The following is a 13,122-nucleotide window of genomic DNA, read 5'->3' as shown; positions in this document are numbered from 1 at the left end:
CAACTCGTGATCTCATTAGGTGGCACTGGTAGTAGACGGCTGGCCGCGCCCACCAGTGAGCTTTCAAAGTTGCTGTCACGGTACCTGACCGTACGGTATATCTACACTGTGCTGTGACTAGCCCTGCAGTTTGCGGTTCACACTTGCCCTGTTGGACATGGGAATCTCACTCGTCCGCCACAAAGGGCATCCTGGGCCGAGGGTTGTATACATACGGCGTCCAGGCACGGCTACAGCAGAGCCCCTGCATAGCACTTGGGCTAGATGGTGGACCTCCTTTTTGTCTGAGCTGCTACTCCCTCCCCCCATCTCTTCCAATAATTTCAACAGCTCGCCATGGAGCCAATGCAGCACTGATACGTGGTCCCTTGTTGGCTTCATCTTTCCTGCAGCAAATGGTTATCTGCCTCCGCATGCGCCTCAACATGACAGAAGCTGAAATACCCTTCTCGCAACTCTCCATATTGCTATCCCGGACATGTCTACTCACACAGACTATTCGGAAGCAGATCTCAGGGAAGTAACTGCGAGAAAGAGACGAACCCGGGGCGATTTCTGGAACTGTTCCGAGGCTATTGTCCTGGTATGGCACTCAACGCGGCCCTACGCGCCCCTTCTCCCGGGTGTCTCCTGGAATTCTCTGGGAAGGGTGTTCGTATGTTTGATTGCCGGATGTGGCGCATTGCCACTTACCAGGCAATTGGGGATTGGATGGTCTGGTGTTGTGGAAGAGCCTCCTTTTCAGCCTGTTCGTCATAGCTGTCTGTCCCTTCTGGCCGGCATCTCAGCCTTGGTTCGGAGACCGGTCTGGTCGTAGAACAGATTTAACGGACCAGAAGTGCGCCTGCGTCAATTGCGATGGCTGGTAACACGGAAGCCAAGTATCCGCGCGGGAAGGGAGGCTCGTTAATAGAACGATGGGCCATGGGTTGGGAGGTTGGATCTGATAAGCCTACTACCACTGTGATCCGACATCAGTCAATCCGGGCCGAGGGTAGGGATAGCTGAGTGGTTGTGAAAAGACGTGGCATGATATCTGACCGCCTATGTCGACAGGGGCAATTTTATGTCAGTAGACCTAGTCGTGGTAGAGGACAAGGTGATGTTGCGGGGAAGCCTTCGTATATGCTACCAAAGATCTGGAATATCTCGCCATTGCCTTTTTTGTGGATGATGTCTTGACCTGCATATCTGATTCAAGGGGTCCGGGACCAAGGCTTTGTGGGGTTGACTGGCCGAGGAAGCAGATGCGAGGCAACGTGGCTATCAGGCAGTGTCCAAAGACATCGTGGAAGGCGGCAAAAGCATCCTGGGCTATCTAATTAGTCACGGTTTGATATTTGGCCAACTCGCACAAAGAAACGTTGGGATACAAGACCAACACCGCCATCAACTGCTGGTGCAACGATAGCAACCAGGCATGCAGGGACGATGTCGCACCATGGCGGGGTGTTGGGTGGCGAGGTGGTCAAATAGCCCCTCCCACGTGAGCACGTACTTGGATGAGTCGCGTCGCATTCTCGCGTTGTCACGTTGTCGACAGAAAATAGGGACTGACACAAGAGTCAGGTATTGAAATGACTTGAGTGTATTTCTCTACCTTACCCTTTTGGAAAGATTTATCTGGGTTATACAGGATCCTTCAATACTGGCCTACCTAAAGCATTCATAACTGCCTAACGGCCCCCTTAGTATTTTTCAAAGTTTCTAAACTTTGCTAAGGCCGTGTTTCCAGGTAGCACCCCGTTATTTTGTACAACATGGAAGCTGAGCTATGACGTGACGCGTGGTTCGTTCGCGTTTACGGAGGAAAAATCCATGCAACCCATGCAACCCACCAGCGCTTCTGCCTAGGCGTCTTGCCAGAGTATAAGATTTCCTGCAACTGTCCGAAATGCATCCTCCTTATAATTTTGCTTGGCCCTATCATGACGGAATCTTGGGAACGGAAGGGGCGGCCAGCTTTGATTGCTGCGCTAGAGTCTGTGTGCGACACAATTGGCCGTGACATTGAGGCCGGTAAGAGTTTCCATGCCCGGTTTCTCGTCCAGACAACTAACAATATGGTTTTGCCAGAGGTTCGACAAAGAGAAGATAGACGGAATGCAACTTTTGAAAAAGAACTACAGCAGCTCAAAGATGCTGCCTCTAGGGCCGAAGTCCTTGAACAAGAGAATCGATCTCTCCGCCAAGAGCTGGAGCAGCTGCGACAGAAGCACACCAAGCCACTGATATTACCAGCCAAGTACGATGTCAACACCCCGGTCCGACGAGTCCTCGGGGAATTTTCCCCTAACAGAACGATCCGCGCGCCGAGTACGGTTTCATCATCGGGCGACATCGAGAACCCGGACTGGGAAAAGAATTATGGCAAACTTTGGAAGAAGAAGAAGCAGGTGGAAGAACGACTCAAGAAGGTGCAGGAGAGTTACGACACTGCAAGGGAGGTGTCAAAAGCTGCACGAGAGGAGAGAGACACGTGGATCACGTATGCCGATGCCTTGGAGAGGAAGATTAATAAGCTGGAAACAAGACTGAAGCAGCAAGATGCGAATACTCGACACCATGCAGAGGGGACTGGTGCGGAGCAGGCGATTATATATGAGTCCCGTGAATCACCAAGCGATTTAGGGCTCAATACGGACTCGTTGTCGCATCTTTCCCCTGGGCTCAGACTGAACGAAGCAGATTATACCATGAGACACTCTACTCCGGCTTTTGACGAGCCCCACAGACGAGAGAGAATAGTCAGTATCGAGCAAGGTCCATCTGCTGAGGATGGTGCATCTGATGATCCAGACCAACCCACGGAGGCGCCTGAGCTCCCACCGTTACCACCTTGCAAACGGGAGGCCAGTCCTATCAGGGTCAAAGAAGAACCTTCGTCTGATGGCCCGATTGTTGTTTCTGAGCGCAGTTTGCGTAAGCGGAAACACGTGTCCGATAACAACAACAACAACAACAACAACAACAACAACATGCCTCCTCCACCTCGTAAGATCAAAACCGAAGTCAGTTCCGACCCGGTAGTGATGGGTGAAGCAGCTGTCTTTGCCCCCCATGAAAGCATTGACCTGGACGAGGGTTCTAGGGGCATGCCGACACCCAGAAAGCAACGTGAAATCTGGCGCCAAACTCTTCGTGAGGACGATGATGGCACTCCGCAACCCGATCAAACCTCCAGACTGCTGTATCCGAGAACGACAGCTGGGAACCCATCAACCGCACCGAGACCGACCCTGTTTATTGCAGAGAGTGTTGAACTTGCCCAACAAAGCATGTCGGAGGTTTCGGACATCTCACGCAAGCAGAGGACAGCTCAAAACACTCATCGAAATCTGGATTATGAAGTTGCCGAAGTCGCCGAGGATGGGTCTGACGAAGAATTTGAGCCATGGCGGCCAACCAAGCCGCCCAAGAAGGCTGCTGGAAGACTCCAATCACTTCTCGACAAGGCCTCACCAGAATCTGAGGTCACTCCTCTCAGACCTCTCCATCCAATTCGCGGGGGCATAGAATCACCATCAACTGTTTCACGGCCGAGGAAGGCCAACGACAGAACGTCCAGACCCAAACCACGTCGGCTTCGAGATAAGCCATTGGGACAGCTGAGACTTGAGGATTTCAAAGTAAACCCCAAGTTCAACAACGGTCACAAACATGCCTTCAACGAAGTCGTGCGTGGCAAGGCTGACCGGGCCGAGTTGACAGGGTGCAATGACTACAACTGCTGCGGTCGACATTACCGGGCCGTTGCAGAGTCTGAATTCAACGCGACAGGCCCCGGGGTGTTGTCCCGCATGGCAGATGTCCAAATGATGGAGGAGTACCTGGGACCCCATGCCCATAAACTAATCGAGATGACACGTGAGGAACGGCGGGAAACTTGGATGAAAGCAAAGAGCCAGCAAATAGCAAACCAGTTTGGACGGCATCGCGAGAGATTTCAGAGGCAACCGTCCCCGCCTGGGTATTGGAACCCTGATATGCCTACGACGCAGGAAATGGAAGAAAACAGAGAAGAGGCAGCGAGGAGGGGGAGGAAGCAAATCGAGGATCGGTGGCGAGATGCCATGAAAGTTGGTGGTGGGAAATGGATGTTTAAAGATGAGTGAAAGTGCTTGCTGGGTTAGTAAAACAACAGCAACAAAAAGAAGCGTGGGGTTTTTTTGAATTCTAGAATTATATAGAAGATCGATACCCTTTTACTCAGTTCTCCAACACTCTTCTTTGACTGCCAACTGCCTGCTACTATCCTTTCTGGCGCGGGTTTCAGTGAGGTGATCCATCTGTGTTGTCTTTTACTCCGATGCTGGGGTTGCAACACTGGGACATGTCTTGTATTATTATTAGATAGCATTAATTCTCCGAGACTCTGTTGCAGTCTGAAGAGAATTGCCATGTTGATCTGATCTGGGGGGCTGCAGAATCGCAGCGGGTCTCGAGGCGGCCTGAACGAACGGACGTTGCCTTAGGGTTAGGGTCAGTCCGAGCGTCGGCTAGGCCTCTTAGCTTTGGGCCCTTTCTTTGGTTTCTCGAAAAGAGGCGGTTTAAATTTTGTCAACCACCACGCAAGGCCTCACACCTGGTTTTCACCCAGAGGTTGGCTTATCCATCCAGCATCACTTTCCCGTGTGCTGTACCGTCTCCCCGCGTCCTGGCAGCACGCTGTCCAATGTGCCGCACCGTGTCTCTGGCCCCCTGCACCCGCCGGAGCAACGACTCATCGAAACCGTCGAGGCCGAACTGACAACGACTTGTCTTGATTGCCTAGAACCGGCGCACCGCACGCCAGCAAACGACGCGCACCGGCACCGGCACCGGCACCGGCACCACCACCCACCCACCCACTGCCGCCAGCTCCGACACTGCCAAGTCAGACAGGTCGGGCATTTCGTTCCCGCCGCTCCAAGTTCGCCTCTCGCTCTCTCCTGGCAACAGCCGCCAACCCACCCCCAACGTTGCCCATCATTGACGCCCGCGCCGAACCCTTCGAATTCCATCGCCAGATCCCGCCCTCACCGGGGCTCCCACCTGGTATACGCCCAGTCCGCCGCGGTGGCCCTCACTTCAGTGAGCAGCTGCCGCCACAGCTCCCAACCCAGGCCGGCATGATGAACAATCGCGCGCATCTGCCGGCTGGGCAGCAGATGCAAGGAGGCGCCGACATGGGAGGAGGTCCGCCTCCTCCTCGCCGTGGAAATCGTCACCAGTATGGGCCTGCTCATGGTTACCAGTACCAGCAACACCAGCATCATGTCAATCCCTCCATGTACGGCCATGGGGCTCAGTACATGAACCCCTACCCGCCGAACCAGCCGTACTACATGCCTTACCAGCAGTATCATACTGGCGCCATGCCGCAACCTTACCTTCCGCCCCAGTACAATCACGCCCCTTACACTCGTTCACCGCCTGCTGTGCAGCAGTATGTCCCTCTGCACCAGCCCTATGGCAGACCCGCCCAGCACTCGCCGATTGTGTCTTCGCCATACCAACCGCCCCCTCCTGCTATGCCCCCGGTCGTTGCCCCGCTTACCCCGTCAACAACCCATTCATTTGCCGTTCCGCCTCTTACGACGATTGCCCCCTCGACTATACCCCCTTTCCGCGAGTTTATTCCAGCTTCACATCAGCCGTTGCATAATCACGAGGTGCAGCCTCCGATTCAGCCACTGCACGTCCACGAAGCACAACCACCTATTCAGCCAGAGTTCCAACCCTTTGTGCCCCAGCAGCAGCAGCAGCCATTCCCGCAGGAGTATAACCAGGAGGCTTATCTTGCCTCGGAAGCCAAATCCCCTGCTGAGGTTCAGCCTGAGCAACAAGAAGCGGCGATTGAAGCAGAGGCCCCGGTAGAGACTCAAGTAGAGGTCGCGGTAGAGACGCCAGCAGCTTTTGTGATGGAGCGTCCGTTCAACATGGCAACCACCCCGGCAATATCTGAAGTCCACCCCATCACCTCGCCATCTGAGAAGATATTGTCAAAGCTGCCATGGTTCTCCAATCCCGAAGCTGGATTCCCCGCTCGTGCCCCAAAGTCGAGGAGAAGACGCCCGGTCTCTAGCACTCCTAATCTGATTCTAGAGAAACCGGCGGAGGCTCAGCAGCCAGAGCAGCCGGAGCAGACAGAATCTAAGGAGGAGCCAGTTGTTAATGCGGAAACCACCGTTAAGGCTGAAGTAACTGAGGCTGCCACCGCTCGTTCAGAGACACCGTCCACCCATGAACAGCAGGTAGAGGATACACCCCCAACCACGCCAAGTTCTGCCCAAACGACCCAGACATCCATCGCAGTGGCAGTCAGCCCCAGCACGACCGTGAAGCCTGCTACTCGCTCAGCTATCCCGGCACTTCCCACAGTTCCTGCAGTTCCCGTTCTCCCAGTAATTCCAAGGATTGCTCCAAAGGAGCTGCAAGCGGTGGAGAAGACAGCTGTTCAGCAAACTTCCGTTGCTCCCACCAAAGACGAAAAGTCGACCGAGGCCGGCGAGGGTGCTCGCCAGGTGAATGGCATGGGCGAGAAGTCCGAGACTGAGTCTGCTCCTGCCCAAGCCGCACCAGCTCCAACTCCAGCTCCTGCAAAACCCAAGGCCTGGGCCGCTTTGTTCGCAAAGCCCAGTGCAGCTCCCTCTGCTGTGGCCTCTACTGCCGCAGCTCCTCGCGTCCACACCAATGGCAACGCTGCCGATGTCTCTACCGCTGCATCTGGAGCCATTGGAAGTTTCCCCAGTTCCAAGGCGAATTCTCTTGCCGAGGCTTTACAGGCCTACCGTCCTACTGGTATTGACAAGCTGCCCTTTATTGAGCCCAGAGGCTTGGTCAACACTGGAAATATGTGTTACATGAATTCTGTGAGTTGACTCTGGTCTCAAGCTACAATAGTTGATACTGATGCAATGCAGGTTCTTCAAGTTTTGATTTTCTGCATTCCGTTCTACGACTTTCTGGATCAAGTGTCCAAGAAGGCCACTCACAGTTTCAAGAGCGAAACGCCTTTGATCGATGCATTGTAAGTTGCAACATGTCCGTCTGAGTTTAGCGTTGACTAACGCAAAAGTGCAGGATCATGTTCATGCGTGAATTTAAGATTATCGACTCTGCTACGTCAACTGGCCTCCTCCAGAGACGGCTGAAGCCGGAAGAGCTTGAGCAATATGGCGAGTCTTTCACCCCTGAGTTTGTTTACGAAGCCATTCGCAAACTTCCCCGCTTTGCCAGCATGAGGCGTGGTCACCAACAAGACGCCCAAGAGTTCCTTGGGTTCCTTCTTGAAGGTCTACACGACGAGTGTGCCCAGGTGATGCGTACTGCCCCTGTTTCAGCAGTTTCTACCGCACCGAACTCAACTCCGTCCTCTCCCACCACTTCCAAGCCAAACGGATCGCTCGAGGGCGCTGATGATTGGCTTGAGGTTGGCCCCCGTCAACGCGCTGCTGTTACTCGGTCTTCTGGCCATTCACTCGCTTCACCCATCAACAAGATCTTCGGTGGGAAGTTGCGCTCTGAACTGCGTGTTCCTGGCAACAAGACCTCGGTCACGCTGGAGCCTTACGAGCCGCTGCAACTTGACATTGGTGCGCCCGAGATTCGCAACATCATTGACGCCCTGAAGGGTCTAACTCGACCGGAAACACTCCACGGCGATTTCAACTCGCCCCACGGCAAGAACGTCAAGGCCACTAAGCAGATCTTCATTGAATCGGTTCCTCCTGTTCTTATCTTGCACCTCAAGCGTTTCCAATTCGACGCCGAGGGTCAAGGTGGTACTGTCAAGATCTGGAAGAAGATTGGCTATCCTCTCGAGTTCGAATTCCCACAAGAGGTTCTGTCTCGCTCTCAACGCAACAGCACGGTTCACGAGGGTGTTCCTCGATACAAGCTGACGGCTGTTGTGTACCATCATGGTAAGAATGCCAGTGGCGGTCATTACACAGTAGATGTTCGCCGACAGGATGGCCGAGAATGGATTCGTATTGATGACACCGTTATCCGCCGTGTGCGCAGCGAAGATGTGGCTGAGGGTGGTGCCGAGGAAGACCAGGCCAAGTCTGGCTCTGGTAACCAAAAAGATAGCACTGGTAGCAACAGATTCGGTGCCATGAATGATGAGGATACCGGCGACGACGATGGCTGGAAGCAAGCGGCCGGTGGCAAGAAGTGGAGCAGCGTTGTCAACACACCGGCTACCAACGGACAGAAGCTGCCCCCTAAGCAGCACAAGGACAGCATCAAGGACAACAAGGTTGCTTACTTGTTGTTCTACCAGCGCGTTTGAGAGTCCTTTACCTCGAACGTGATCTCCAAAAAACTGGTCTACTGACCAGCCAGTCCTGGTGCGACATGGCACAGGCTTTCTCGGCGTTCAAAAGCGAGGACGGGTTAGAAGGATGTAAGATATCAAGACCGGTGCGAAATGATCAACAAAGGGCTGGCAGGCGGCCGGCCGGTGTAGTTAGGTTATCGACTAGCAGAGGTGGCAGCCAGCTACTCTCTGCTTCGATGAACTCATGATGACGGCAGGATTGACCATCCTGCCCTTGGGGTGAAGGCGCTTCACAGGCGACCCATGTTGTCTTGCTGAAGGGAGGAGCAAGGGACCAGGGCGCCAATCTTTGTCTCGCCACCACCCATACCTGTGTGAAGCGTAATACTTCACGTCCTCCTTTTTCCATCACTGCCTCTCCCGAATACTTTTTATACTCAAGATACGATCACCTCCTCGATTTTCGACTAATCCCCCTGCCTCCTATTTCACCACAATCCGACATCAAACACCCTTTTCTTCTTCCATTTGATCTCGCCACGGCATTCACACAACATATCCAACTATACATACCCAAAATGACATACTTACAGTTGTGGATTTTCACGCAGTACTTCTCGACCTCTACTATGTCTCTAGATATAGCTGGACCAGAAACAACCATGCCCTGATATTCAGCATAAATGCAAAATTTTAGAACGGGAGGGTGGGTGGAGTACAAAACAAAAAAAGGATAATGGGGTTTTGTTTGGGACTTGGGGAGGGGAAAATGGACGAATGATACGAATGAATGACTCTTCCTAGTTCTCTAGATAATTTCCTGGGGTGGTAGGAACGAGGGAACGGAATGTATGTGATGCATATGAGAGGGAAAACCGAATAAGGAAAGGTGGGATGGTATCGGATGTTGAGCGGTGGGTATCTTTGGGTGTAAGATGATGGCGGCGGGGGGGGGGGTGGTAGTAGATGTAGATGAGAGAGGGGTGATAGTGATATTGGTGAAGAATTAAAAGCACGTACGTTTACAGGACTTTGGCCATTGTTCAGGTCTACATGGTCATTCTCATAACCGACTAGACTGTATCGTGAACTCCTTGCATCGTTTTTCTTAAATTGATGGAAATATACCAACTCTAGATTTAAGCCTCCATGGCGGGATCAGCCTCCACCACGGCCTCTCTAATCCCCTCCTCATCTGTCTTTGTCTCGTCTTCCACCCCCTTCCAGCCTGTCGCCCACTGCAAAATCAACACCACCACCGTCACCCCAGCGGCGCCCATGTACAACTTTCTCAGCGCCATCTCATACCCGCCCACAGCAACCCCCCGTTCCATCTTGCTGAGTACCCCTTCTTGCCAGACAGCGGCCGGACTGCCCACCAAAACGGTAATCAACTTCTCCCTCCGCTCCGTCAACTCCCCATGCCCCAGCTCCAGAAAGCCCCGGGTTAAACTACCTCTCAGAACCCGGTTGAAAACCCCGCCCCCAATCCCCGTCCCAAAACTCCCCGCGAAACCCCTAAACGTGGCCAGCAAACCTGTAACGATAAAATGGTCCTTTGCCGGAGCGAGATGCAACAGGTGAGCGAGCGTGTAGTTCACCGCTGCGCCGGTACACAACCCGTTGATGAAGACCACGGCGATATAAACCCCGTATCTCGTCTCGTGGTTGCTCACGAAGGAGAGTTCAAAGAGGGAGCAGCCAAAGATGAAGAGGGATAAGAGGCAGGGCAGCCAGAAGGAGCCGGAGCGCTTGATGTGCAGCCAGCCTACGAGCAGACCCCCGATGCCGAAGCCGAGGTTGGTGGGGATGAGGACGGAGCCGGCGAGGGCGGGGGAGAGGCCGCGGACGGCCAGGATGAATATGGGGGCGTAGAAGAGGACTGTCCACCGCGAGGCCATGAAGCCTAGTTGGGAGAGGCAAGATAGTAAGACGCCGCCGGAGGAGAGGATGGGGAGGGGGATGATGGGGTCGGGGTGGCGGGATTCGATTAGTAGGAAGAAGGAGAGGGAGAGGAGGGATAGAGCTAAGGGGGCACGGGTGTAGGTTGAGAGGGCGTATAACAGGGAGGTGATGGTGGCGGTGAGGGTGAGGGCGCCGAGGTAGTCGATGCTGGAGAGTTTGGTGAGGAGGGATTTGTCGCGGGAGTGGTGAGTGGAGGGGCGGTGGGGGATGCTGAGGAATACGCCCAGGCCGGCGAGGAAGGAGAGGGGGGCTTGAGATCCGAAGAGGAGGCGCTGGGGGAGGGGGAAGGTTAGTTCTAGAAGGGATGGTGAAGGGGGAGGGGGAGCTTACCCATCCTATGACTGGGAGGAGTGCACCGAATACCACTGCGCCTGTTGAGACTCCTATGGTAAAGCCCGCGTTTACTAGTCCGATCCACAGCCCCCTTTTCTTCTTAGAGGTGAGCTGGATGACCAGTATCATACACAGTGTCATGATCCCACCGCTCCCAACACCACACAACACTCTGCCTAGGATAAACACCCCGAATGTAGGCGCAACCGAAACAATAACCGCCCCAATGGCAAACCACGTCGAGCATATGAGCACCATCACCCCAGGCGAGAATATCATGGACAGACGACCAACAAGAGGAGCGGTGGAGGACACGCTAATCATGTACGAAGACGTAAACCACATGGCGTTTTGGTAGGCATCCAGGTCCTCAGCAATGGAAGATTGAGTGGTGCTGATGCCAGACATGTTGGCTGCTTGGAGGAAGATAAGAGCCCACATGGACAAGATGATGGCTGTGCCTCTTTTCCAGCCCAGGGGAGGGTGTTCATCTTCCTCTGAGGGCTCATTATGGATTGTTGACTCTCGTTCAAGGGAGATGTGACGGGCGATGGTGACTGAGGATGTGTCGGACGCGAGAAGGGGTGTTTGCTCGGTAGCGGTGATGGTTGCTGAGGTGGTGGAGCTGCCGGACCCGTCGTCAGCACCGGGCCCAAGACGGTCCTCGGTGAGACCGACTGTCATTTTGGAATTGAAGAAAAGACGATGAGGGGTTACTATTGATTTATGAGCAGATAAATTTTCATATTCCAATTGATTGTTAAGATTAGAAAGGGTTCAAGATGAAGTGAAAAGGCGGGACGTCATTGATGTTATATTGATTTGTAAGTCGCACCCTTGTCTGGGTAAAGGCCCAAGGACCACGAGAATGGTTATCCGTGTCCATCTTTCAGTTTACTTTGGGCCTGAAGAATGCTCTCGACATATTGGTCACATGAGTACATGGCTGTTCAGTAGCATTCTTTGCAATGATGTGGGAAAATTATGGTTCAGATGAAAGGGGTGCTAACCCAGCACCTTAAACCCTAACCCGTGCACAATTTTATGCCTTCCGCCAAGCTATCTCACGACTCACCTCTCACTCCACACCCTCCCCATCTTCAACCTCACTTTTCCGTTTCACTTTTCCACTTACACAACTCACTATTTTTCACTGGAATAGCCCTTTTCTTCAAGCCACACACCCCAACTCATAACCCCGACATCACCGCCAAAATGAAAGACACCTACACCCTCCCCTCAGCAGCGGACATGCACGTCCACCTCCGCAACGCCCCAGGCCCCATCGCCTCCCTCGTCACGCCCACCATCCGCCCAGCCGGCATCGACACCGTCTTCGTCATGCCCAATCTCGCCCCTGTCCCCGTCACCTCTGTTGACGCTGCTCTCGAGTACAAGTCCGCCTTGGAAGCCATCGACCCAAGCGTCAATTACCTCATGTCTTTGTACCTCCACTCCTCCGTCACCCCCGAGGAGATTGCCAAGGCCAAGAAGGCTGGAATTGCCGGTGTGAAGGCTTACCCCAAGGGAGCGACTACCAACAGCCAATGGGGTGTCGTGAGCTTTGAGCCTTTTGACGAGGTGCTCAAGGCTATGGAGAAGGAAGGGATTGTGCTGAACTTGCACGGGGAGGTGCCGAGTGATAGCAAGGAGGGGGTTACGGTGATGAATGCGGAAAGCAGGTTCTTGCCTACGCTGAGGAGCTTGGTGGGCAAGTACCCCAAGTTGAAGATTGTGCTGGAGCATTGCACTACTGGGGAGGCGGTGGAGGCTGTGAGGGAGTTTGGGGAGGATGTTGTGGGGACTATTGTGAGTGAAACTGTGACGGGTTGGGGAAGGGTGAAGTGCTGACTGAGGATGATAGACTGCTCATCACTTGAGCTTGCTGGTGGATGACTGGTCCGCCAATGTGCACCACTACTGCAAGCCCTCTGCCAAGTCCCCCGAGGACCGTCGGGCTCTTCTTCAGGCTGTTGTGTCCTCCAAGGGGAAGTTCTTCCTTGGTACTGACAGTGCTCGTATGTTTCATTCCGTTCCTTTGCACTGTTAACAGGCACTAACATACAACCAGCCCACGATATCTCCTCCAAGAAGGGCAAGGGCAACACCGCCGCCGGTGTCTTCACCCAGCCTTACGCCCTCGGCTACGTCCTCAAGGCTCTTGAGGAGGGCATCGCCCGCGGTGACATTTCCGACTCGGACGTCACTGACGAAGCTTTGGCCGGTTTCTTCTCCTCCTATGGCCGCAAGTTCTACGGCTTGCCTCCTTCTGACAAGAAGATCTTGCTGAAGAAGGATGGTGCCACTGTTGAGGAGAGCTTGAAGAGCGAGCAGGCTGAGATTGTGCCATATCGTGCTGGCGAGAAGATTTGGAGTGTGGAGTGGCTTTGATGTTTGGAAACATGAAAAGGAATGTCAAAAAGGGGTGTTGGGATGGGAAAAGGGGGTAAAAAAGGACAATATACCAAAATGATAGATGAGTGATGGGGTGTACAAAATGAGATGTATGATTGATGATGGACACTTGCTGAGCGTTCTGTGAACTGGAGTGGAAGCTC

At 53.7% G+C, this 13,122-nt stretch overlaps 4 protein-coding genes across 4 annotated transcripts; 3 read left to right on the top strand and 1 right to left on the bottom strand.

The window, feature by feature from the left end:
• Positions 1–167: 167 nt before the first annotated feature.
• On the top strand, positions 168–4,115 carry QC763_212910 (uncharacterized protein; the record flags this gene model as incomplete). Its single annotated transcript, XM_062910333.1, is given in 3 exon segments — positions 168–928; positions 937–2,019; positions 2,077–4,115. Coding segments are annotated over 2 exon segments (2,130 nt in total). The 5' UTR covers positions 168–928; positions 937–1,928.
• Positions 4,116–5,111: 996 nt separating this feature from the next.
• Positions 5,112–9,304, top strand: QC763_212900 (uncharacterized protein; the record flags this gene model as incomplete). Its single annotated transcript, XM_062910332.1, has 3 exons — positions 5,112–6,854; positions 6,906–7,012; positions 7,066–9,304. The coding sequence occupies 3 exons, from the start codon at positions 5,112–5,114 to the stop codon at positions 8,276–8,278; spliced, it is 3,063 nt and encodes a 1,020-aa protein (XP_062769237.1). The 3' UTR covers positions 8,279–9,304.
• On the bottom strand, positions 9,240–11,480 carry QC763_212890 (uncharacterized protein). The gene is made up of 2 exons (XM_062910331.1): positions 10,562–11,480; positions 9,240–10,503 (listed from the first exon to the last, which is right to left on the bottom strand). Exons 1-2 carry the CDS (start codon positions 11,246–11,248, stop codon positions 9,406–9,408), a joined length of 1,785 nt encoding a protein of 594 aa, XP_062769236.1. The 5' UTR covers positions 11,249–11,480; the 3' UTR covers positions 9,240–9,405.
• URA4 (dihydroorotase) lies at positions 11,428–13,088 on the top strand. The gene is made up of 3 exons (XM_062910330.1): positions 11,428–12,373; positions 12,429–12,582; positions 12,636–13,088. Exons 1-3 carry the CDS (start codon positions 11,609–11,611, stop codon positions 12,953–12,955), a joined length of 1,239 nt encoding a protein of 412 aa, XP_062769235.1. The 5' UTR covers positions 11,428–11,608; the 3' UTR covers positions 12,956–13,088.
• The last annotated feature ends 34 nt before the right edge of the window (positions 13,089–13,122 follow it).

Source organism: Podospora pseudopauciseta (assembly GCF_035222475.1).
Source record: "Podospora pseudopauciseta strain CBS 411.78 chromosome 2 map unlocalized CBS411.78m_2, whole genome shotgun sequence".
NCBI classification, from domain to species: Eukaryota; Fungi; Ascomycota; class Sordariomycetes; order Sordariales; family Podosporaceae; genus Podospora; species Podospora pseudopauciseta.
The sequence above is the reverse complement of the archived record's forward strand: the minus strand, read 5'-3'. Positions and strand labels throughout refer to the sequence as shown.